This window comes from Lissotriton vulgaris, unplaced genomic scaffold (assembly GCF_964263255.1).
Source record: "Lissotriton vulgaris unplaced genomic scaffold, aLisVul1.2 SCAFFOLD_4264, whole genome shotgun sequence".
Lineage (NCBI taxonomy): Eukaryota > Metazoa > Chordata > Amphibia > Caudata > Salamandridae > Lissotriton > Lissotriton vulgaris.
This window is the reverse complement of record NW_028252596.1, coordinates 50,478-76,850: the sequence shown is the minus strand read 5'-3', so window position 1 is coordinate 76,850 and position 26,373 is coordinate 50,478. Positions and strand designations below refer to the sequence as shown.

Here is a 26,373-nt window from a genome sequence, read left to right as displayed (position 1 = left end):
GGTCGACACCTTCTCAGTCGCCGAAAAGCAAGTCAAGACGCTTCCAATGCTTAAAGGAGTGCTGAAGCATGCACAGGAGGTGTTCAAGGAGCCCACCCGGGCGCGGGTGGTCAATCCTCGCATCGACAGGAAGTATAAAGCGGCGCCCACGGATCCCACTTATATTAAGGGACACTTGCCATTGGACTCCCTGGTGGTTTCCAACGCTCGAAAAAGGGCAAATTCGCAAACGACTGGTGACGCTCCTCCCCCTGACAAAGAGTCCAAAATCTTTGAGGCATCAGGCAAGCGCATTGCTGCACAGGCAGCAAACATCTGGAGGATCTCTAACACTCAAGCCCTGCTCGCACGTTATGATAGGGCCCATTATGACACATTAGAGGCCATCCTTCAACACTTGCCTGACCAGTATAAAGAGGCGGGGGAGATGCTCATTCAGGAGGGTAAACTCATTACGAATGCGTCCATCAAATGTGCCCTAGATGTGGCAGACACTGCCTCCAGGGCCATCAACACAAGTGTTTTACTTAGACGTCATGCCTGGCTTCGAATTTCAGGGTTCAAACCCGACATACAGACCACAATATTGGGGCAGACAGTGAATCCTGACCATCTGTTCGGCCCAGAGGTGGATGCCTCCCTAGAAAAAATGAAAAAAGATACTGAGACTGCCAAATCTATGGGAGCTTTACAAAGCCAGCAGTTTCGGGGTGGTTCTTTTCGCCGCTCCAACTCAAGAGGCACCTCAAGGGGCCAGGCATCCCAATCCACACAATACTACAAGGGTAGCTCCCAGTCCTCGTATAACAACAACAAGGGCAGGGGTGGCTACAGAGGCAACAATATCAAAGGCAGGGGACGTGGAAACAATGCATCCAGGTCCACCACCACCAACAAGCAGTGACGTCTTGTCACTTCCCCCCGATCACACGACACCTGTCGGGGGGAGACTCCAACAGTTCCTGCCGGCGTGGAGATCCATCACCACGGACAGGTGGGTGAGGTCTCTTATCCAGTACGGGTACTGTCTAGAACTTACGTCCATTCCACCGGACATACCGCCAAGAACCCGTGCTATGTCCGACGAGCACTTGACCTTGTTGCAGCAAGAAGTTCTGGTCATGCTGCAAAAAGGGGCAATAGAGCTCGTTCCATTGCAAGAACGGGGAACGGGGGTTTACTCCCTGTATTTCCTAATCCCCAAAAAGGACGGATCACTCAGGCCGATCCTGGACCTCAGGCCCCTGAACTGGTACATCAACTCGGAGCACTTCCATATGCTCACATTGCAGCAGGTGCTTCCCCTGCTTCAACAGGGGGACTTCCTAGCAACGCTGGATCTGAAGGATGCCTATTTTCATATTCCCCTGCATCCTTCCCACAGAAGGTATCTCAGATTCAAGATTTTAGACCAGCACTACCAGTTCAGGGTCCTGCCGTTCGGGGTCACCACGGCACCGAGAGTGTTTACAAAATGCCTAGCGACGGTGGCGGCGCATCTCCGTCGCCAGCACGTCCATGTCTTTCCATACCTGGACGATTGGCTTATTCAGGCAAAGACGGAACAGCAGTGCGTAGACCACGTGTCACGCACCATTCACCTCCTGCACGATCTGGGATTCTCTCTGAACTACCCAAAGTCCCATCTCCAGCCCGCCCACGTGCGACAGTATCTGGGCGCGACTATCAACACTCTGGCAGCCACTGCGCAGCCAAATTCAGTGAGAATCGCCAGTATCCAGGCGCTGATCCAACGATTCAGACCCCAACACTCGCTTCCAGCGAGGGTGTTCATGCAGTTGATAGGCATGATGGCCTCCTGCATCTCCATTGTCCCGCACGCGAGACTACATATGCGTCCGCTTCAGGAGTGCCTTGCACGTCAGTGGACTCAGGCTCATGGGCAACTGACAGACCTAGTGTTGGTGAGCGGTCGGGCATACAACTCTCTGCATTGGTGGAATCCACAAAACCTTTGCAAGGGCCGACCATTCCAGGAGCCTGTCCCACAGATCATCCTGACGACGGACGCCTCTCTCCAGGGATGGGGAGCGCATGTACTCCACTACACTGTGCAGGGACTGTGGACACTTCAGCAAAGGAAGATGCACATCAATGTGTTAGAACTGATGGCAATCTTCATGGCCCTAAAGGCGTTCAAAGTACATCTGTGCAACAAGGTCGTGTTGATCCGGACGGACAACATGACGGCCATGTACTACATCCAGAAGCAGGGAGGTACACACTCTCCACAGCTGTCTCACCTGGCTCAGAGCATGTGGAAGTGGGCCATTCAGAGGAACATCTTCCTCATGGCAGAGCATCTCCCGGGCAAGGACAATCAAATGGCAGATCTGCTCAGCAGGCACAGCCATCAGATGCACGAGTGGGAGATACATCCATCAGTACTCCAACCGTACTTCCAAATGTGGGGTCATCCAGAGATAGACCTATTCGCCACAAAGGAGAACGCAAAATGCCAAAGCTTCGCCGCCAGGTTCCCACACCCCCAATCACAGGGCAATGCGATGTGGATGAACTGGTCAGGCAGATTTGCGTACGCTTTTCCCCCAGCACCTCTGATACCGCTGGTGGCACGCAAGCTCAGGCAACACTCGATGACGCTCATCCTGGTTGCTCCAACGTGGGCTCGCCAACCATGGTACACCACGTTTCTGGAACTTTCCGTGGTACCGCATCAAAGGCTTCATCTCACACCCAGCCTTCTGACGCAGAGCCATGGCGACATTCAGCACCCAGATCCGCAACAGCTCAACCTGGCGATCTGGCTCCTGAAGTCCTAGAGTTTGGATACCTCAATCTTCCTCCCGATTGCATGGACATCATTCGGGAGGCAAGGAAGCCCACTACTAGAGCTTGTTATGCGGCTAAATGGAAGAGGTTTGTCATCTACTGTGTAAACCACAGCATTGACCCGCTAGATGCTTCCATTCAAAACATCATATGTTACCTCTTTCATCTGTATCGATGTAATCTAGCGTACTCTTCCATCCGCATTCACCTGTCTGCTATGGCAGCATACCTCCAGAATAGGCAGCACCTGTCACTCTTTAAGGTCCCTGCTATCAAGGCTTTTCTGGAAGGACTCAAAAGGGTCATTCCACCAAGGACTCCACCAGCTCCAGAATGGAACCTCAATGTGGTTCTTACAAGGCTGATGGGTCCTCCCTTTGAGCCACTGCACTCTTGTGAGCTCCAGTTTTTGACTTGGAAGGTTGCGTTCTTAGTAGCAATTACATCGCTACGGAGGGTTAGCGAGCTGCAGGCGCTCACCATCCAAGAACCTTTCTTCCAGGTACATGCTAACAGGGTGGTGCTCCGCACTAACCCTAAATTCTTACCCAAAGTGGTCTCACAGTTCCACATAAACCAAACAATTGAATTGCCGGTGTTTTTCCAAAACCCAGAGACGCTGGCGGAGCGTATGCTCCACACTCTTGATGTGAAAAGGGCCTTGATGTACTATGTGGACAGGACAAAAGATTTCCGCAAAACCAAACAACTTTTTGTTGCTTTTGCCACACAACACAAGGGAAACGCAATCTCCAAAGCGGGGATTGCTAGATGGATAGTAAAGTGCATTCAGATTTGTTACGCTAAAGCTAAGCGCACTCTCACTATCCCACCGAGGGCCCACTCCACTAGGAAGTTGGGGGCCTCTATGGCTTTCCTAGGTAACATTCCCTTAGAAGACATCTGTAGAGCAGCCACATGGTCTACCACACATACTTTCACTAAGCACTACTGTGTAGACGTGCATTCCAAACAGCAGGCAGCTGTTGGTCAGGCTGTTCTAAAAACGCTTTTTCAGACTGCTGCAGCTGGCACGGGCGGCCGCCGTTAATGGAGGGACTGCTATGTATTCTATGCACAGATATGAATTCAGCAGCCCACATGCCTCGAACTGCAAATGCTACTTACCAGTATGCATCTGTTCTTGGCATGTAGGGCTGCTGACATTCATATCGCCCACCCTCCTCCCCGGCGCCTGTAGCAGCTGCAGTATTCATTCATATACACATATGCTCATAGCATGGTCATCACTCACTTTCTTCACTCCATCTCTGCCAATGGCTAAAAACAATCTGGGGATGGAGGCGATGCCCATGCGCACTGTAGTCCAGGGGAGGAGCCACCTATCTCGTGATACTTCGAAGACTCTTCCAGGACAACAATGTGCAATCATCCGGACCCAACACTAGGTGGCGGACTATGCACAGATATGAATGTCAGCAGCCCTACATGCCAAGAACAGATGCATACTGGTAAGTAGCATTTGCAATATTAGTCTCAAATGACAGTTTGGCATTTAAGTTAAACCCAGATTTAAAGCACTAGAGCCCGTCAATAGACACGTGCAAGACATTGAGGCTCCAATAAGACCAGATGGAAGGGTTAACGCACACTACGACCTCAGACTTGTCCGCATTCAGGCTCAAAGGTTTGGCATCCATCCTACAGATTTCAAACACTGTGTAAACAGACTTTGGGTGGGACACTGTCCCCTTTCCAGGCACAGAATAATCAAGTGCTGTCGGCTTAGGAGCAAAATTGAAACCCAAAAGAGGCAGTAACATTAGCCAAAGATGCTGCATGCAAATTAAAGAGAGTGGGGCTCAAGGAGGAACCCCTTAACTGAGCCGTTGATTGGACGACTGGTATGGAAGCAGATGGACAGCCTGTAACATCAAACTAAAATAAGGTTTGAACCAACCAAGTACATTGTCTAGCAATCCAACTGCCCTGAGCCTGTCTGAGAGGGTCTACTGCAGGACTATGCCAGAAGCCACTGAGAGATCGAGTAGAAGAAGGGCCACAGAGCCCCCAGAATCCCAAATCCTGCGGGTGTCATTACTGGTGGCTGTTAACAGGGTCCCAGTGCGGAGGTAGAATGGAATCCAGACCGGTGGATGTCAAGAGCAGCTTTCTTTTCAGTATAACTTGAGCGCTGGGCATCAACATAGCTCGCCATGATTTTGGCCGTCGCCGGCAGAAGGGATATTGGATGATAATCTGCCAGAATCGCAGGGTTTAAGGGAGATTTCTTGAAGTCGAATAACCAAAGCTGTTTTGCAGAAGACTGGCACCTGGCTGGTTGATATGAGGTGTAACAGATTGAAGTTAGGACAGGTGACACCCCTGGGCCATGGCCCTTAGAATTCATACAGAGCCTGGATGGAGAAGAGGGGCGTAAGAACTTGAATAAAACTTTGAAAAAAAGCCACAGTTACCGCAAAATATGCAGACCAAGAGAGTAACTTGGCTTCAAGGTGCAAGGAAGATGCCAATGTGTCAAGAATCGATAGAGCATCAGGAACAGAGGACAAGGAGGACAAAAGATGTACGATCTTCTCTTAGAAGAAGTCAGTTAAGTCAGAACAAAGGATTCGTGTAGGGCCAGTCGAGTAAGTCATCGCTTCAGGGTGGGCCAAAGAATTGTACCCTACAAACATTTGTTTAGTGGGATTTTTTGGGAGCAAGAATCCGTTCTTGATCATATTTAGTCCAGGCTTTGCTTGAAAGGATTTTGTGACTGTTAGATTCTTATAGTGTATTTATCTGCAGAATTGTATGAGCTCCCAGGAGCGCTCCAGTTTTTTTTAGATTTCCTCTTGGCCAGAGTCAGGTCCTGTTGTATCCCAAGGAGCGATGGAGTAGAGCGCTGGGAAACAAAGAACGTCACAGGAAGAGGAATAAAGGACGTCACAAGAAGGGGAATAAAGGACTTCACAAGAAATGTTGCATATCGAGCACTGGTGATCCGTTTATGAAACTAATCGACATAGTTGTCGATGCTACCAGGGCTCAGGCGCAGTAAGCTCTAAGCAGGTGACCCACGTAAGAGGGTTCAGTTTAGACCACGAGTGTTGAGAAATGTTGGAAGACTCATTGATTTTTATCTTGGTCTCTCTCCTTTAGTGACAAAAACATTGCTTTGCGGTCCTCCTGTGTCCATTCTGAAGTAGAAAGAGTGTTGCTGAAGCTTGGCAGGACTAGATCTGGGTAAATGTATCCAGGCCTTTTATAAACTTTTCTGAGAGAGCTATTGCTCCATGTAATAAAGCAGGGACTCGTTTAGGGTCGATTCACTTCAAAGATTGACAATTCACACGCCCTCGCGAAGCTTTCTAAAATCTTTTAATGGATTTCAATTTGGCATTGGCCTTAATTTTCATATTCAAGGGATGATCTGATGTTCTCAAAGTTTGTTTTACAAAAAACAAAGGAACCCTAAAGGTATGTCGCAGGGACCTTGGGCAGTTTCATATTCTATAAAACACTGGTCCCTACATGTGGACAGAATGAGTTGCAAACAAATAATCAGAACACCTAATAAGTGTACTGTCTTTAGTCCAGCCGGACAAGAAGTTTTATTTTAGCGTTTAAGTCAATAAAACAAAAATATAAAGACACTGAAATAACAAGTGGGCACAGCCGTGACCCACAACATACAAAACAAAACAACGAAAGCAATGGCCAAAAGGGCAAGGCTACAATAAGTCTGTGTACTGTGTAGAGAAGTGTGGCTCAGTGGTTAAAGCGGCAGACCCTGATGCAGGGGGCTAGCCCGGGACCAGGGTTCAATTCCCCGCCTCGGCGGGTCTTGGGCTCAAAAATTCCACGGGCCTGATAATTCTCGCCTCGGTGCCTATTCCAATCATGGAGTCCCACTCTGCAACTCTGGGAAATAGCTTGCTTAATCTCCACAACGGCCCCCACAACGCTAAGGATGCCTGGCCTTCACCCTGGGGGTGCCCAGGAGTGGACGCCTCACAGGGAAAGCCAGGATGGGTTCCACAGCGGTATTCGTACAAGCGCCTTGAGACCCTTGTGGGTGAGTAGTGCGCTATAAAAGTATCAATTTACATTTACATTTACTTGTATTCAGTATTCACAGACGCGAATTTTCATAACCACAAATTTGCATTTTTACAATATTTCAGTATCATATTGCATAAGGGGTTTTTTACAAGTCGACGACGTTTCGATGCCTTATTTAACCGCATGCGCGCTAGCGGTTTTCCCGCTGAGCGCTGCGATTTTGAAAATCCCGCGTTACGTGACAAGGTCAACTTGTCACACGCACAGCGCAGGTAACGCCCATGACGAGCTGACCTTGTCACACGCATCGAAGGGGTTAATTATGGGCATCATCTTCAGGACCGAGAAATAATCATTGTTGTCTTATTACAAACAATATTTTCACTATGCCTTTCGGCATTACTTAAACTGGAAAAATAAATTCAAGAAAAAGGAATAAAGGAGGGAAAAAGAACAAATGAGGCATAACGTTAGGCATGTTGATTAAAAAGACTGATCTTCATAGCTATGTTTTAAAAAAACATTGTGAAGTATTTGTAAAGGTGAAGGTGCCAAGTATTTTCGATTAAAGAAGACCCATCCTCACGTTTTAAAAAAACAGCATTGTGGAGTATATGCGAAGGTGCCATTAATGAATAACCATTTATAAACAATAAACATTTGGTTGGAAACCTTGCGGGCGTCGGCTGTGTTTGCAGCGCTCCACATAGTGCCTGTTCGGTCGGGTGTGGCCTCGGGTCGATAGGTGGCTATAAATCGATTGGTGAACTTGACACGGCGAAGGTGAAACAGTAGGAACAATGATCGTCAAGACGAATATAAAAGTGGGCGCAGTGCCGGTATTAGCACAAGAGCAGTGAGACGGGGGGGGGTGGGAGGGGTGTTGGAAGGACGGCGCAATTATATTGTGGTGCAAGCGATGAGTCAAGACATGCACGGATGGTCAGCGCGGTGTCTAAGTGGACCTATCATACCTGCGAGCATGGTGAAACCAATTTCAAAGGGATATAGGAGCGATTAATTTCACTCGTGGTGGTATCTAGGGAAACAGTAAAGAGAATTTGGGCAAGGATCCAGAGCACACTATACACAATAGATATCGATCATATGTTCAACTCTTCATTCCTTCAGGATAGATCACCCAAATGCGTTATTTTCAAAAAGTATTTTATTGTCATCAGCGTTCCCCACTTGGGAGTCACTGTGCTTATCACTTTAGCCTACACGTGTTTCATCACAGCATGTGGCTGTGAATCTTCAGGGCTATAAGAAATATAATAGAAAGCAAAATGATAAAAAGACAAGAATACGTGTGAAAGCAGAGAAAGGGGGACACCAGTGCAGTGGAAACCAACACAGGAGGGACGGGAATAGAACAAAATGGGAGGGGAATTTTTGTGACTTAAAGCACCAAAATTTAATTTAACTCGGAATTCTATTTGATAGTATCAAATTTTAGTGAGAAAGAGTAATGTGTCGTGACATACGGCGCATTTGAGGATAGCTAGATATCTCCTGATTCCTATCTGTACTTAAATGCAAGGGTGAGCAGTGAGGTGACTTATTTAAATTGTAGTTTACATTTTTTAAAATCAGATTTATCCTACCAAAAAAATAATTGTATAGATTAGATGACTGCGTCTGCACCATATTCATAATAGAATTTATGCCAATTCCTTAACGTTCAAAGTGGGAAGCGAGTATTTGAGAAACCAACACACTATACACATGTCTATGATACTTTTTAGAAAGCGACAATCTATGGCTAATTATTAATGATCATCAGGATAATTACTAAACCGACATCTATACCTTTAAATTCCATTGAGTTACTATTACGGAAACTGTATTTACACGAGTATATGACATTACTCCTTAATGCTTAAAGAAGTTATAACTGTTTATAAAGCAAGTTCACATTCAGTAAATCACAATTTTCTATATAAGTACATTTGTCATGTTAGGGCGATAGTGCAGGATGTGCCTGAATGTTTAATAATAGTCATAAGAAACGCCACAAGAAATTGTCAAACCAAAGACATTACACTACTCTCAATACTATTGCCTTCGTTAATACGTGGACCAAGTTATCATTTAAGACATGCGGTAACAGTAAACAAGTGTGCTGTTTCACTCTACTATGGTATTAGGAATCATGAAAAATAGCAGCAAGTCATTCCCTTCGTTGATCAAGTGACTATGTGTCTTCTCTTGCATGCGGTAATTGCAAAAAGGTGAGCCGTGTCACTCTATTGGGGTAATGGTGGCGGTGGCTAAAGTCTTACATGAGAATTTATTTGTCGGCCAAAAGGTGATATCTAGCAGAAAAGGAGAATTTTAGTGTGCAGCTGCGAAATCACACAGGGAAAATGGAGCTATTACCTGATCTAAATGATCGAGGCGCGTGGTCTGTAGAGAAAAAGAATAAAGGGCGGATTTGTTGGTATATTAATTAGACACGCTATTTCGCGTACATAAAAATGGTGGCTCAAGGTTAAGTAAACTCACTGGGGAACCGGTGATAATTCCAACCCGGTCCTTATCGGGTGGTATATTCGCGTTCAAAAGGAAAAACGGCATCAGTTGGTATGTCCAGTTGCCGTCAGCAACTGTTTACTTGATAAGTTTCAAACTTGTAAGTATTCAAACAATGGTTATCAGGCTGGAAATAAAAATAAATAAAGAGATCGTGGGCGTTAAACGGGATTCTTCCACTGTGAGAATGTTCACAAGGAGATCTCGAATGCGCATGGATTAACGCGCGTCTTACCCGTGTTCAGCCCGTCTAGAAGCTTACTCCAGCTTCGGAATTGGTCTCCAAGTGCGGGAACAACATGATCAGTTGTTCCCGCCCCTTTTGAAAGCGCAGGTGGCAAAAAAGGCTAGACCGCTCAAGGTTAATGTTACAGTCAATGGCAAAAAAAGGAAGAGTTACTTCCCATAGACGCGTGTCGGAGTATCGACACAGTCTTAGCCTACAGACCTCGCGTTTAGTGATCAGCATTAGTGCAGAAGTAAAAATTATAAAGTGTAACTTCTATTTATTATAATTAATTGGGTTAAATTCTGACAGAATCAAAGGATGTAACTATATTGTTCTTGTAATTGAATAATTCGAGTCTTAAAGCCATCAGGACTCACGTTTAGTGAGTTTATATTAGTATAGAAAAAAGAATAATATGATGGCTTATATCTATGCTTAATCTAATTAATTAACTGGAAAGGTTGGTGGCCAGTATCCGTGGGTTGTTTAGAAAGATTTATTCCCGGAGTAGTTAAAATAAATGTGATTGGGAAAGTCATGTGAGGAGTATTATAAGGACATTTATAAAAATTATTCGCAGCTGCTAAAAAGAAATAGCAGTTGGGTAAATTTCATTTTATTCAAGGAAAGACCCCTCTGTGGGTCCATGTTACATGTTCTAGGATCTGATCATACTAAATCTAATTTGTCGGCAGTAATTGTAAGAAACAAACTCCCTTAAAAAACTGGGAGGAAAAGAACATAGGATCCTCAAATCTATAGTATTCAATCCATTTAGTAACAAAAATCTGCGTAATCTGTGGAGTCATTCCCTTAACAACAATCTACGATTATAATCCAGACTAACAATTACATAAATTTTGCAAGTAAACAAGTGTTTTTGTATTTTCTTCAAAGGCATTCTCACGTTCGGTACTAGACTGAAGAAGTTCTTTGTTCCATGTAGATTCAGTTGTACAAATGCCACAATGATACTGATATTCGAGAAGAAATGTCTCACAGGGGATCAGCTTAGTTGTCTGACCCTAAGAAAAAATGTAGTTCATCATCCGTATTCTGACCCGTTCTAGTCGTGTCTAGACGCATGATCCATAGTGCCTCTTGTCTTCTAAGGCGTAGTTCCCTGTTGCCTCCTCTTACTCCAGCTTGTACAACGTCAATGCCATAGAAGGTAAAAGATTTGATATTTCCTTGTGCAGGGCATGAGGCCATATGTATGGCCATGGGGTATCTTGGGTCCTTAGTTGCGTATGCTCTGGCATGTTCTCTTATGCGTTCTCTGAGTGCCCTGATCGTACTTCCCACATATCTGCTTTTACATGCACATTCAATAATGTACACCGTGAATTTCGTGTCACAATTAATGTTTGTTTTGATTGGATATGGTTTAGATCTATGGTCCAAAAATGTTTTGATACCATGTTTTGCCCATCTACACATTGAGCACATTCCGCATTTGAAGAAACCCTTTGATTTCTGGGTCAGCCAGTCACACGTTCTTGTGTCTTTGGGCACTGTTGGACTTAGTCTGTTCTTTAGATTTCTTCCCCTGCGAAAAGTTATTTGAGGATGACTCCCTATTGCAGTTGCCAAGGTTCTGTCTGCACTAAGGATCCCCCAATGTTTGTGAAAACTCTTACGTACCACAGGACTTAATTCGTTAAAGTCTGTGATAAGTCTCACTGGTTGTTGGTTTTTCCCAGTTATAGGATTTTTTGGTGTTAAGGTTGACTCCCTGCTGATTTTTTTAATTTTTTTGTCCGCTTTAGAAATAATCTGAGGTTTATAACCTCTTTTTGAGAACCTGGACTGCATGTCTTGTATACATGTTTCAAACTCTTGTTCCTCGCTACAGTTCCTTCTTGCTCTCATAAATTCACCGTAGGGGATACCATTTATCTGATGGATAGGATGACAACTGTTGCTATGAAGAATTGCATTGCATGCTGTTGTTTTGCGGAATAACCTGCTGTGCAGAGCCCCATCTTTTACATATAGTTCCAGGTCCAAAAAAGCAACCTTGGAACTGCTGATGTGCGTGGTGAATCGCATATTCATATCATTGTCATTTAGATAAGCACAGAAATCCATAAGTGTAGTCTCAGTTCCTGACCATATTAGGAGGCAGTCGTCAATGTAACGGCCCCAGTAAAGTATGCAGTCGATCCATTTAGTTCCCCTGATGCTCCAAATCATGTCAGTCTCAAGGGCGCCCATGTAAATGTTAGCAAAAGACGGGGAAAATCTAGACCCCATGGCTACTCCCCTTATTTGTTTATACCATTTTTTGTCAAATACAAAAAAAATTTGGTTCAAAATGATATCCATCATTGTTACCAGCATTTTGGTGTGTTCGAGCAAAGTGATGGGTCTGGTATTCAATGCTCTGGTTGCGGCTGCTAGTCCCAGGTTCGGTTCTATGGAGGTGTAGAGCGATACCACATCAAGGGTCGCCAGTATCAATCCAGGTTGCCATGTGATGTTTGCTAACATTTACATGGGCGCCCTTGAGACTGACATGATTTGGAGCATCAGGGGAACTAAATGGATCGACTGCATACTTTACTGGGGCCGTTACATTGACGACTGCCTCCTAATATGGTCAGGAACTGAGACTACACGTATGGATTTCTGTGCTTATCTAAATGACAATGATATGAATATGCGATTCACCACGCACATCAGCAGTTCCAAGGTTGCTTTTTTGGACCTGGAGCTATATGTAAAAGATGGGGCTCTGCACAGCAGGTTATTCCGCAAAACAACAGCATGCAATGCAATTCTTCATAGCAACAGTTGTCATCCTATCCATCAGATAAATGGTATCCCCTACGGTGAATTTATGAGAGCAAGAAGGAACTGTAGCGAGGAACAAGAGTTTGAAACATGTATACAAGACATGCAGTCCAGGTTCTCAAAAAGAGGTTATAAACCTCAGATTATTTCTAAAGCGGACAAAAAAATTAAAAAAATCAGCAGGGAGTCAACCTTAACACCAAAAAATCCTATAACTGGGAAAAACCAACAACCAGTGAGACTTATCACAGACTTTAACGAATTAAGTCCTGTGGTACGTAAGAGTTTTCACAAACATTGGGGGATCCTTAGTGCAGACAGAACCTTGGCAACTGCAATAGGGAGTCATCCTCAAATAACTTTTCGCAGGGGAAGAAATCTAAAGAACAGACTAAGTCCAACAGTGCCCAAAGACACAAGAACGTGTGACTGGCTGACCCAGAAATCAAAGGGTTTCTTCAAATGCGGAATGTGCTCAATGTGTAGATGGGCAAAACATGGTATCAAAACATTTTTGGACCATAGATCTAAACCATATCCAATCAAAACAAACATTAATTGTGACACGAAATTCACGGTGTACATTATTGAATGTGCATGTAAAAGCAGATATGTGGGAAGTACGATCAGGGCACTCAGAGAACGCATAAGAGAACATGCCAGAGCATATGCAACTAAGGACCCAAGATACCCCATGGCCATACATATGGCCTCATGCCCTGCACAAGGAAATATCAAATCTTTTACCTTCTATGGCATTGACGTTGTACAAGCTGGAGTAAGAGGAGGCAACAGGGAACTACGCCTTAGAAGACAAGAGGCACTATGGATCATGCGTCTAGACACGACTAGAACGGGTCAGAATACGGATGATGAACTACATTTTTTCTTAGGGTCAGACAACTAAGCTGATCCCCTGTGAGACATTTCTTCTCGAATATCAGTATCATTGTGGCATTTGTACAACTGAATCTACATGGAACAAAGAACTTCTTCAGTCTAGTACCGAACGTGAGAATGCCTTTGAAGAAAATACAAAAACACTTGTTTACTTGCAAAATTTATGTAATTGTTAGTCTGGATTATAATCGTAGATTGTTGTTAAGGGAATGACTCCACAGATTACGCAGATTTTTGTTACTAAATGGATTGAATACTATAGATTTGAGGATCCTATGTTCTTTTCCTCCCAGTTTTTTAAGGGAGTTTGTTTCTTACAATTACTGCTGACAAATTAGATTTAGTATGATCAGATCCTAGAACATGTAACATGGACCCACAGAGGGGTCTTTCCTTGAATAAAATGAAATTTACCCAACTGCTATTTCTTTTTAGCAGCTGCGAATAATTTTTATAAATGTCCTTATAATACTCCTCACATGACTTTCCCAATCACATTTATTTTAACTACTCCGGGAATAAATCTTTCTAAACAACCCACGGATACTGGCCACCAACCTTTCCAGTTAATTAATTAGATTAAGCATAGATATAAGCCATCATATTATTCTTTTTTCTATACTAATATAAACTCACTAAACGTGAGTCCTGATGGCTTTAAGACTCGAATTATTCAATTACAAGAACAATATAGTTACATCCTTTGATTCTGTCAGAATTTAACCCAATTAATTATAATAAATAGAAGTTACACTTTATAATTTTTACTTCTGCACTAATGCTGATCACTAAACGCGAGGTCTGTAGGCTAAGACTGTGTCGATACTCCGACACGCGTCTATGGGAAGTAACTCTTCCTTTTTTTGCCATTGACTGTAACATTAACCTTGAGCGGTCTAGCCTTTTTTGCCACCTGCGCTTTCAAAAGGGGCGGGAACAACTGATCATGTTGTTCCCGCACTTGGAGACCAATTCCGAAGCTGGAGTAAGCTTCTAGACGGGCTGAACACGGGTAAGACGCGCGTTAATCCATGCGTATTCGAGATCTCCTTGTGAACATTCTCACAGTGGAAGAATCCCGTTTAACGCCCACGATCTCTTTATTTATTTTTATTTCCAGCCTGATAACCATTGTTTGAATACTTACAAGTTTGAAACTTATCAAGTAAACAGTTGCTGACGGCAACCGGACATACCAACTGGTGCCGTTTTTCCTTTTGAACGCGAATATACCACCCGATAAGGACCGGGTTGGAATTATCACCGGTTCCCCGGTGAGTTTACTTAACCTTGAGCCACCATTTTTATGTACGCGAAATAGCGTGTCTAATTAATATACCAACAAATCCGCCCTTTATTCTTTTTCTCTACAGACCACGCGCCTCGATCATTTAGATCAGGTAATAGCTCCATTTTCCCTGTGTGATTTCGCAGCTGCACACTAAAATTCTCCTTTTCTGCTAGATATCACCTTTTGGCCGACAAATAAATTCTCATGTAAGACTTTAGCCACCGCCACCATTACCCCAATAGAGTAACACGGCTCACCTTTTTGCAATTACCGCATGCAAGAGAAGACACATAGTCACTTGATCAACGAAGGGAATGACTTGCTGCTATTTTTCATGATTCCTAATACCATAGTAGAGTGAAACAGCACACTTGTTTACTGTTACCGCATGTCTTAAATGATAACTTGGTCCACGTATTAACGAAGGCAATAGTATTGAGAGTAGTGTAATGTCTTTTTGGTTTGACAATTTCTTGTGGCGTTTCTTATGACTATTATTAAACATTCAGGCACATCCTGCACTATCGCCCTAACATGACAAATGTACTTATATAGAAAATTGTGATTTACTGAATGTGAACTTGCTTTATAAACAGTTATAACTTCTTTAAGCATTAAGGAGTAATGTCATATACTCGTGTAAATACAGTTTCCGTAATAGTAACTCAATGGAATTTAAAGGTATAGATGTCGGTTTAGTAATTATCCTGATGATCATTAATAATTAGCCATAGATTGTCGCTTTCTAAAAAGTATCATAGACATGTGTATAGTGTGTTGGTTTCTCAAATACTCGCTTCCCACTTTGAACGTTAAGGAATTGGCATAAATTCTATTATGAATATGGTGCAGACGCAGTCATCTAATCTATACAATTATTTTTTTGGTAGGATAAATCTGATTTTAAAAAATGTAAACTACAATTTAAATAAGTCACCTCACTGCTCACCCTTGCATTTAAGTACAGATAGGAATCAGGAGATATCTAGCTATCCTCAAATGCGCCGTATGTCACGACACATTACTCTTTCTCACTAAAATTTGATACTATCAAATAGAATTCCGAGTTAAATTAAATTTTGGTGCTTTAAGTCACAAAAATTCCCCTCCCATTTTGTTCTATTCCCGTCCCTCCTGTGTTGGTTTCCACTGCACTGGTGTCCCCCTTTCTCTGCTTTCACACGTATTCTTGTCTTTTTATCATTTTGCTTTCTATTATATTTCTTATAGCCCTGAAGATTCACAGCCACATGCTGTGATGAAACACGTGTAGGCTAAAGTGATAAGCACAGTGACTCCCAAGTGGGGAACGCTGATGACAATAAAATACTTTTTGAAAATAACGCATTTGGGTGATCTATCCTGAAGGAATGAAGAGTTGAACATATGATCGATATCTATTGTGTATAGTGTGCTCTGGATCCTTGCCCAAATTCTCTTTACTGTTTCCCTAGATACCACCACGAGTGAAATTAATCGCTCCTATATCCCTTTGAAATTGGTTTCACCATGCTCGCAGGTATGATAGGTCCACTTAGACACCGCGCTGACCATCCGTGCATGTCTTGACTCATCGCTTGCACCACAATATAATTGCGCCGTCCTTCCAACACCCCTCCCACCCCCCCCCCGTCTCACTGCTCTTGTGCTAATACCGGCACTGCGCCCACTTTTATATTCGTCTTGACGATCATTGTTCCTACTGTTTCACCTTCGCCGTGTCAAGTTCACCAATCGATTTATAGCCACCTATCGACCCGAGGCCACACCCGACCGAACAGGCACTATGTGGAGCGCTGCAAACACAGCCGACGCCCGCAAGGTTTCCAACCAAATGTTTATTGTTTATAAATGGTTATTCATTAATGGCACCTTCGCATATACTCCACAATGCTGTTTTTTTAAAACGTGAGGATGGGTCTTCTTTAATCAAAAATGCTTGGCACCTTCACCTTTACAAATACTTCACAATGTTTTTTTAAAACATAGCTATGAAGATCAGTCTTTTTAATCAACATGCCTAACGTTATGCCTCATTTGTTCTTTTTCCCTCCTTTATTCCTTTTTCTTGAATTTATTTTTCCAGTTTAAGTAATGCCGAAAGGCATAGTGAAAATATTGTTTGTAATAAGACAACAATGATTATTTCTCGGTCCTGAAGATGATGCCCATAATTAACCCCTTCGATGCGTGTGACAAGGTCAGCTCGTCATGGGCGTTACCTGCGCTGTGCGTGTGACAAGTTGACCTTGTCACGTAACGCGGGATTTTCAAAATCGCAGCGCTCAGCGGGAAAACCGCTAGCGCGCATGCGGTTAAATAAGGCATCGAAACGTCGTCGACTTGTAAAAAACCCCTTATGCAATATGATACTGAAATATTGTAAAAATGCAAATTTGTGGTTATGAAAATTCGCGTCTGTGAATACTGAATACAAGTAAATGTAAATGTAAATTGATACTTTTATAGCGCACTACTCACCCACAAGGGTCTCAAGGCGCTTGTACGAATACCGCTGTGGAACCCATCCTGGCTTTCCCTGTGAGGCGTCCACTCCTGGGCACCCCCAGGGTGAAGGCCAGGCATCCTTAGCGTTGTGGGGGCCGTTGTGGAGATTAAGCAAGCTATTTCCCAGAGTTGCAGAGTGGGACTCCATGATTGGAATAGGCACCGAGGCGAGAATTATCAGGCCCGTGGAATTTTTGAGCCCAAGACCCGCCGAGGCGGGGAATTGAACCCTGGTCCCGGGCTAGCCCCCTGCATCAGGGTCTGCCGCTTTAACCACTGAGCCACACTTCTCTACACAGTACACAGACTTATTGTAGCCTTGCCCTTTTGGCCATTGCTTTCGTTGTTTTGTATGTTGTGGGTCACGGCTGTGCCCACTTGTTATTTCAGTGTCTTTATATTTTTGTTTTATTGACTTAAACGCTAAAATAAAACTTCTTGTCCGGCTGGACAAAAGACAGTACACTTATTAGGTGTTCTGATTATTTGTTTGCAACTCATTCTGTCCACGTGTAGGGACCAGTGTTCGCAAAGTTTGAGCAGGAGGCCTGGAAAGCTGCAAAAGTTACAGATTTCCAGGCATATTTCAAGCAAACATTTGTGAAGTGCACATTTGCATGAACAAATATTAAATATTTACAGATCCACTTATTCAAACATTTTTCTTTTTCCGCCAAGGGGAGAATCTTACCTCATTGAGCAGCTCCTTTCCCTATGCGCACATTTTAAGAGAAAGTGTGTGTGTGGGGGGGGGTCTCATCTTATCACTGAAAAGGTTTTACTACTGCCCTTGTCAAAACTACATTATTGACCTATTCCAGGGTGGTGATGGCTTGCAAAGGTGTTAGTAGATACCCTTAAACGTGTATGCTGGTGAATGTGTCCAAACCCGTAGGGTATTCTAGCCCTGATCCCACCATCCTCCACCTTTTCCAGCCGTTAAGTGGATTCACTCACGTGAAAAGGCACGTGGTAGGGTCATAAGACAGTGTGTCTCATTGTGTAGTGACAGGAGGTTGGGAGGTGTACTACACGGGTCATAGCGTGGTAGGTCTCTCGCAGGTAGAGTCACCTAGTAGGAAGCTGGTTCCTAACTCTTGTCTTTCTCCTCCTCAGGTACTCCCTGCTGCAGGTCTGCCTGCTGTGCGCCGGCGTGCTGGTGATGGTGCTGCTGTCTCTCAGTGTGGGATGACCTCCGTGGGACCTGTCTGCTACTTGTGGACTTCTTAAGTGGCTACCTGACTGTTACATAGCAATAAGAAACACTAATTTAAACCTAAAGTATAATATATATAGAGAGAGAGAGAGCGTGCGAGCAAGTGTGCTTTATACCCGATTGATGAACCCCCCCTGGAATATTACCATCTTCCACAAGCTGCATGGATCACTGGGATACGACCTCCCTACCCCGGCGGTACCTGTGCCGGAACTGAGGCTTTCTGGTGCTCCTGCGGAACCAGGAACTGTAACAGTTGTGCACTTTCACCGGCCAAAAGAGAGCTTTACAAGCCACTCGGAGCCAGGAACTGACATAGAGGACAGCAGTGCATGAGCAGCAACAGAGAGACGTGCCTTGGGACTCCAGAACCAGGAGATGTGCCAGCGCAGCACTTTAACCGCGCCAGAGAGAACCATTCACGGAACCAGGAGCTAGTAGTGAACAGCAGCACCTTGCACGTGAAGGACCATCGCCAAAGCAGAGAGTCACCCCTGGGCTTTGTTAGCCATTTGCTAGACGAGACAATGAGTATCTGCTCAGTATTCAAATGTGCACCACATGGAACTCCTGCAGGCCTCTCTGGCGGACGTTACAGTCTACACCGCGATGCAAACACTGTGCACGGCACACGCCTCTGGACATCTGGACCGACAGTTGTGCAGCACTGCAGGGCGCTCAGTCAGGCCTCACACTGGGGCCATTGGTTCTCTCCTTATGCCATAGCGACAGTGTGCCCACTGGCCTGCCTTATTATAATAGACACTCTTCGGCCATGTGTGCCATGCATACTTAAGGTTCAGCTTTATGCCAAGCTCTGGTCATGATACACACACACACACGAAGTCCGGCCACGCACAGTACCAACTAGTATCCAGCATTCTATCCCGTACACTTTGGCTGTGAACCACCATACATATGTACAGCTGTGTACCAAACTGCGACCATGCACAGTGTCAACTTGTGTGCATGCCTATAGCGCACACATACACTCTAGCTATGCACAATCCAACTGGAATGCAGCGTTATATCACATATACTTTGCCTATGTACAACACATGCTCATATAAAGCTTTAAAACACGTGCCAGTCATGCACAGTGCCTACTCGTGTGCAGCATCTACCACATATACACTACAACCATGCACTGTGCCAACTGCTATGCAGTTTATTATAATGCGCAGTGTTGTGTAGCTTTCTACATACAGACTCTGGCCGTGTGCCCTGTCCATTCATCTGTAACCTTGAACACACAAGTACTCCGGTGCAGCCTGTGCAGGTAGGAGCAGTGGGGCTGGGTTAGGCGGGGGATTCGACAGACTACCATGAGCGAAAATTGAATAAATAATAAATGTTCCCTCGTCGTCTGTCGAAATCGCCCCTTACCCCGAACTCCCCCAAGGCATCCCCACCACCTTCCCCCCTCCTCCACAGTCCCACCACTCTTACCTGTGCAGGCCGCTGCTGCAAGTACTTCAGTCCTGCACAGAACCCTCTGGCATACTGCACTATCCTGCGTACTACAGCCATGCGTGCCCACATGTGGGAAGCGCTACCATGCACTCTTAAGTCATGCAACTAGTGTGTTGGCCTACACCAGCCACATACGAGGTTGGCACACTGCCCACTTGTGTGCATGGTTATACCACACGCACGCACACACTCTCTCCAGCCATGGACTCTGTACGGTTGTGCGTCACAGGTTTATGTATACTTTAGCCATGCTACTGACATGACCTTATACCACTCACTCAGACCTTATGTAGTGTCCACTAGTTTGTACCCAGTACCTTGTCCCAGTCGTCTTATGCTGGTAGCACCGCCTGTTTTATTACCTCAGGTGTGAGTCCGAAGACCCGAGCGTGTGTTGGGAGCTTGGTTACAAGTGTGGGAGCAGAGAACCCGGGCGGCTCTCTGGGTATGAGTGTACATGACCAGAGGGCGAATGCTGCTTATAGACTTATGAATATGAGACCATTGAACCTAAGAAGAATGATTATATTTCTGGGCTGGAGCGCAATAGCCTATGCCATGGACTTGCCTGACTGCGGGCTAGCGTGCCTCACAGGGACTGTTATTGACGGACAGTAGGAGGTGTGCACCCACAGGACAGTCACTCACAGCTCGGACACCTACAGGGTGGTTTGCCCAGTTGCTGTTCTCATTCTACAAGCTCTTCACTCAAGGGTTGGGTTCTCCTCCTCGCCCTCTATCCAATTGTCATTTCCCACCACATGCTGGCCTTTTACCCAAAGGGCTCAGAAAACCCACCCCAGATTTGTCTTGCACCCTGTCACATGCTGACATTTCACCCAAAGGCTCAGCCCACCCCCTGTCTTGCACCCAAGGTCTGACACCCCCGTCACATACAGGGCTCAGAAACCGTCGCCCCAGACTGGTTGTATACCCATGGACTGGGGTCATACGCAGGTGCTGCACCAGTCGAGACTCCGGTGTACTCACCAGTTTCATGTGATCCTGTTACGGAGGGTTGAGGCTGTCATGATGGTGCTCATACAGCTCTATGTATAATGCACCATCAGGGTCCTACTCTTCCCGTACTGGCCACCGTCGCTCCTGTACTGCAGAGTTGAATGATCCCAGTGTGTTCTGGCCTGTGGAGTCCTCTTCGCTCAGTAACGATCAGATCTGCCTCTGGTGTGCATGGAGCGGGTCCTGTTCTGCCCGTACAATGCACAACCCGCCGTGCATGGTGGGTTCGAGTGTAATGTACCGTGTTCCATCCAGTCCTACAGTCCTTTCTGTCAATTTCTGCGGAGAGCCATTCCTGCTGTATTAAGAGGTGAACGCTCTGTTATGCAGTACTGCAGCCTGCCCGTACAGCACTCTGCACAAGCTTTCCAGGCACATGGGTTCTGTTCTCACTGTAATGCGAGACGCAGCCTCTAGTTTCATTGTGTGAGCTGCATTGCTCGTGTTGGATACCCAGGGACAGCCATGCATTTTTTCATATGTTGTTCACGGGCGCACTTGTCAGCGTGCATTTTTCTCCGTGGCTTGGATACCCAAGCTGTGCTGTCAGAACCTGCTCTCCTCGTTTTGGATACAATGTCAGTGGCGCGTTGTCAGATCCTGCACTGTGCGTGATTGACAGATGAGGCCTGTCACTCGTCAGATCCTGCACCTGCTGCATTGGACCCACAGGACGAGGCGTGCAGTCTTAGTTCCTTCACCTACAGGACCAGTGTTGCATTGTCAGATCCTGCACTCCCTGCGTTCGACCCACAGGACGAGGCGTGCATTCTTAGATCCTTCACCTACAGGACCAGTATTGCATTGTCAGATCCTGCACTCCCTGCGTTCGACCCACAGGACGAGGCGTGCCTTCTTAGATCCTGCACCTACAGGGCCAGTGTTGCATTACCCGTCCTGCACTTCCTGCATTGGACACAGTGTCAGTCATGCATTGTTAGCTCCTGTACTCTCTGCATTGTCACACAGCGCCAGTCATGCGTTGTTAGCTCCTGCACTCCCTGCATTGGCCACACCGCGTCAGTCATGCGTTGTTAGCTCCTGCATGCCCTGTGTTGGACACACAGCCTCAGTCATGCGTTGTTAGCTCCTGCACTCCCTGCATTGGCCACACAGCCTCAGTCATGCGCTGTTAGCTCCTGCACTCTCTGCATTGGCCACACAGCCTCAGTCATGCGTTGTTAGCTCCTGCACTCCCTGCATTGGCCACACAGCCTCAGTCATGCGTTGTTAGCTCCTGCACTCTCTGCATTGGCCACACAGCCTCAGTCATGCGTTGTTGGCTCCTGCGCTCCCTTTGTTGAAGCACACAAGACTAGTGTTGCATTGCCAGAGCCCACCTTCTTATGTTGTTGACCCCCATCATATGGTACCAGGGTGCAGTTCCGGATGGGCGGGGTGACGCACAGGCCAGGTACAGGGATCCCACCCCTGCGTCCGTCCCTGGGTGGCGGAGTAATGTCCCTCGTAGGATGCTTGCTGATGTAAAGATGGAGAGATGTTTTATTTTGAGATACACTTTTGTACGAGTGTTCCTTTGAGATGTTTATTGTTCATGTTCTGCCCTTTTGCACCGAGTCTTCTAAAGACCCAATAAAATGTTTCTTATAAATTGCTTGGATCTCTTTCTTTCAGACTCCGGCTGTGTCCCCGCCCCTTGCAGTGAGGTGAGTGGCTGCAGTGATTAGTCTGGGACAGCAGAGGCAGTGTGTGGGAAGATGGTGGACATCATGTCAAGTCAAGTCAAAAGATTTATATAGCGCCCTACATACCCAGAGGGTCTCAAGGCGCTTGAAGAAGGGTGGGGAATTACTTGTCAAATATCCAAGTTTTAAGTTGCTTTCTGAATGCTAGGTGGTTCTGAGTGAGGCGAAGGTGGGTAGGAAGTGAGTTCCAGGTTTTAGCTGCCAGGTAGGAGAAGGATCTACCTCCCAGGGTGGTTTTGTTGATGCGAGGTACAGTACAAGGGCTTGGTTGGAGGATCGTAGCTGGCGAGAGGGGGTGTAGAAGGGGTCGTGCGTTGAGGCATTCGGGTCCCAGTTCGTAAAGTGCTTTGTGTGCGTGGGTTAGGAGGCGGAAAGTGATCCTCTTATTGACGGGGAGCCAGTGGAGGTTTTTCAGGTGACCAGAGATGTGGTCTTTACGCGGAATGTCTAGTATGAGTCTGGCTGAAGCGTTCTGGATGCGTTGGAGTTTTTTCTGGAGTTTTGCGGTGGTACCGGCGTATAGGGTGTTTCCGTAGTCCAGGCGGCTCGTGACCAGTGCGTGGGTGACTGTTTTTCTAGTTTCGGTGGGGATCCAGCGAAATGTTTTTTTGAGCATGCGAAAAATGTTGAAGCAGGATGATGAAACGGCGTTGACTTGTCTGCTCATGGAGAGTGAGGAGTCCAGGATGACGCCCAGGTTCCGTGCGTGGTCCGTCGGGATGGGTGCTTTTCCAAGGGCCTCTGGCCACCAAGAGTCATCCCAGGCGGAGGGGGAGGTACCTAAGATAAGGACTTCTGTTTTGTCTGAGTTCAGTTTCAGACGGCTGTGCTTCATCCACTCGGCTACTTCTTTCATTCCTTCATGTAGGTTGGTTTTGGCAGTGTTAGGGTCTCTGGTGAGTGATAGGATCAGTTGAGTGTCATCAGCGTAGGAGATGATGTTGAGGTTGTGTTGGCGTGCGATGGCCGCGAGGGGGCTCATGTATACGTTGAAGAGGGTGGGGCTGAGTGAAGATCCTTGTGGTACACCGCAGATGACTTCAGTGGCCTCAGACTTGAATGGTGGGAGGCGGACTCTCTGGGTTCTTCCGGTGAGGAACGAGGTGATCCATTCCAGTGCTTTTCCTTGGATTCCGATATTTCGGAGGCGCTGTAGAAGGGTGCTATGACAGACTGTGTCGAAGGCTGCGGAGAGGTCGAGGAGGATGAGGGCGACTGTGCCTCCATTGTCCAGTAGAGTTCGAATGTCGTCTGTTGCTGCAATGAGGGCGGTCTCAGTGCTGTGTTTGGCTCGGAAGCCGGACTGTGAGGAGTCGAGGGATTTGTTGGTTTCGAGGAAGGCGGCGAGCTGGTTGTTGACAGCTTTCTCAATGACTTTGGCCGAGAATGGAAGGAGCGAGATGGGGCGGTAGTTTTTGAGTTCGGTGTGGTCAGCTGTGGGTTTTTTCAGAAGTGCGCTGAGTTCGGCGTGTTTCCAGCTTTCCGGGAAGGTGGCGGAGTTGAGGGAGCAGTTGATGACGTCTCGGAGGTGTGGTGCTATGATGGAATCTGCTTTGTTGAAGAAGTGGTGAGGGCATGGGTCTGTGGGGGATCCTGAGTGGATGGAGTTCATCAGGCGGATGGTGTCCTCAGTGGAGATTGGGTTCCAGTCATTAAGGATGTTCAAGGGGGGTGAAGGTCCTGCAGAAGGTTGGGTGGGTTGGTCTCCGGGTCGGTTGTCGAAGCTGTTGTGGATGTCTGCGATTTTGTTGTGGAAGAATGAGGCTAGGGAGTCGCAGAGGGCTTGAGAGGGGGTGATGTCGTTGGAGTTGGCTGAAGGGTTGGTAAATTCTTTGACGATGTTGAATAATTCCTTGCTGTTGTGGGCGTTGTTATCTAGTCGGTCTTTGAAAGCGGCTTTCTTGGCAGACCGGATTAGTTGGTGGTGTATGCGGGTGGCGTTTTTGAAGGCGTCCCTGGTGTTGGTGTTTGGGTCTTTTTTCCAGGCCTTCTCGAGGGAGCGACACAGTTTCTTCGATTTCTTAAGATCATCGTTGAACCAGGAGGCGTTTTTACTGCCTAGTTTGGTTTGACGTTTTTTCAGCGGTGCTAGGATGTCGGCGCTGTTGGATAGCCATTGGGTGAGGTTAATGGCTGCTTGGTCGGGGTTTGAGGGGTGGGCAGGGGGGTTTTGAAGAAGCACAGAGGAGATCTGGTCGATGGTGATTTTGTTCCAGTTTCTTCGCAGGGTAGGATGAGGATGGTTGTAGGTTGTGGTCTTATTGTAGATAAAGTGAACGCAGCTGTGGTCCGTCCATTGGAGAGCTGTGGTGTGACTGAAGGAGACATGTTTGCTGGAAGTGAAGATCGGGTCGAGTGTGTGACCTGCAATGTGGGTGGGGGTAGTGACAAGTTGTTTGAGTCCGAGGTTGGCGAGATTGTCCAGAAGGGTGGTGGTGTTGCTTTCGTTGCTCTTTTCCAGGTGAAAGTTGAAGTCTCCCAATAGAATGTATTCCTCGGAGGGGATGGCGTGTGGGGTGATAAAGTCAGTGATGTCGTCACTGAATTGTGCACGGGGCCTTGGAGGCCGGTAGAGGAGAGTGCCTTGAGTGTGGTCTTGGGGTCGGTGTGGATCTGGAAGTGAAGGTGTTCGGCGCTGGCAAGGTTGACGTCTGAGCTGGTTGAGATGCGGATGGAATTCTTATGGACGATAGCGATGCCTCCTCCTGTTTGGTCGGTGCGGTCCTTACGGATGATCTTGTATCCTTCCGGGATGGCAATGGTGATGTCTGGGGCTGAGGAGGCGTTCATCCATGTTTCTGTTAGGAAGGTGACGTCCGGGGAGATGGTGTCTAGTAGATTCCAGAGGTCGATGGCGTGCCTGTGGACCGAGCGGGTGTTGAGCAGGATGCATTGTAGGTGGTTGGTGTCAGAGCTCTGTTTGGTGTTAGTGGATGAGGAGTTGTTCTTGGTGCCGTCGAACTTGCAGGAGTTGCAAGAGAAGGGTCCATGGGTGTGTCCAGGAGCGGCTTGGACGCAGTTGGGGGAACGGCCGGGGTTTAGGGCTAAGAGGGTGGTGGCGTCGTATGTAATTCGGGTGGGGTGGGTGGTACGAGGGCCAGGGGGTCTGGCGCTGGGCGCGGTCCAGGCGCGGATGGGCGTAGACGGGCTTATCTTTGGCGCACCTTCGGCGCGACTGGGGCGCGATCGCTGCGCGTGAACGCTGCGCGTAGGTCCTACTGACATAAGTTGGGAGGGGGAGGGGGGCGGAGCGTGGGAGGGGGAGCTGGGAGGCGTTAGCGAAGGGGGAGGGACGGGCTGCAGGCACAACAAAATGGTGGGCGCAAAAACAACAGGACGCTATGCGAGGTCAATGAACATACAAATAAGCAAATGCGAGGATTCAAACAGCAGCGCTATGCACACATGTCATCAATTAAAATTGTAAAGCCCTGAAATGGTAAACGACAGTCAGCAGCGCAATTCACGTAGGAGCAAATAACACCAATTAACTACGTAAATGCGGAGCGCTACGCTGGAAGCTGGGCGCTGAATCAGGACTGAAAATGCCAATAAGAAATTAAAATGCCAGTGGATAGGCAGCGCGAACGATACCACAGTGGCGCTTGTAGGTCGGGAGGTGGGCAGGAGCAACCGCTTCACGTGTAGTTCAGCTGGTCACAGGGGCTCCTCAGCCGAGTTGATCCTAGTTCTTCGTGGGTTGCAGCGGTTTGGCATCCTTGGATAGAGCACACACACCCTCCAGGGGCCTCAGAGGGCCTCAGTGACCACTGCAGGCCCCCAGTGAGAGAAGTCAAAGAGTCTCATCTATGTGGGGCTGACCGAGGACAGAGTTCATCCGATTCTCAATTACAAA

At 46.7% G+C, this 26,373-nt stretch overlaps 1 protein-coding gene across 1 annotated transcript in view; it reads left to right on the top strand.

Annotated features, from left to right (window-relative positions):
- LOC147662099 (zinc transporter ZIP13-like) overlaps positions 1 to 22,471 on the top strand; it is a gene marked incomplete at its 5' end in the record, with an annotated part of 112,245 nt that extends 89,774 nt beyond the window's left edge. The window contains one exon of the mRNA XM_086951112.1: positions 18,219 to 22,471. Within this exon, the coding sequence (XP_086807238.1) occupies positions 18,219 to 18,294 (76 nt within the window). The remainder of the gene's footprint in view (positions 1 to 18,218) is intronic.
- Positions 22,472 to 26,373: the final 3,902 nt, after the last annotated feature.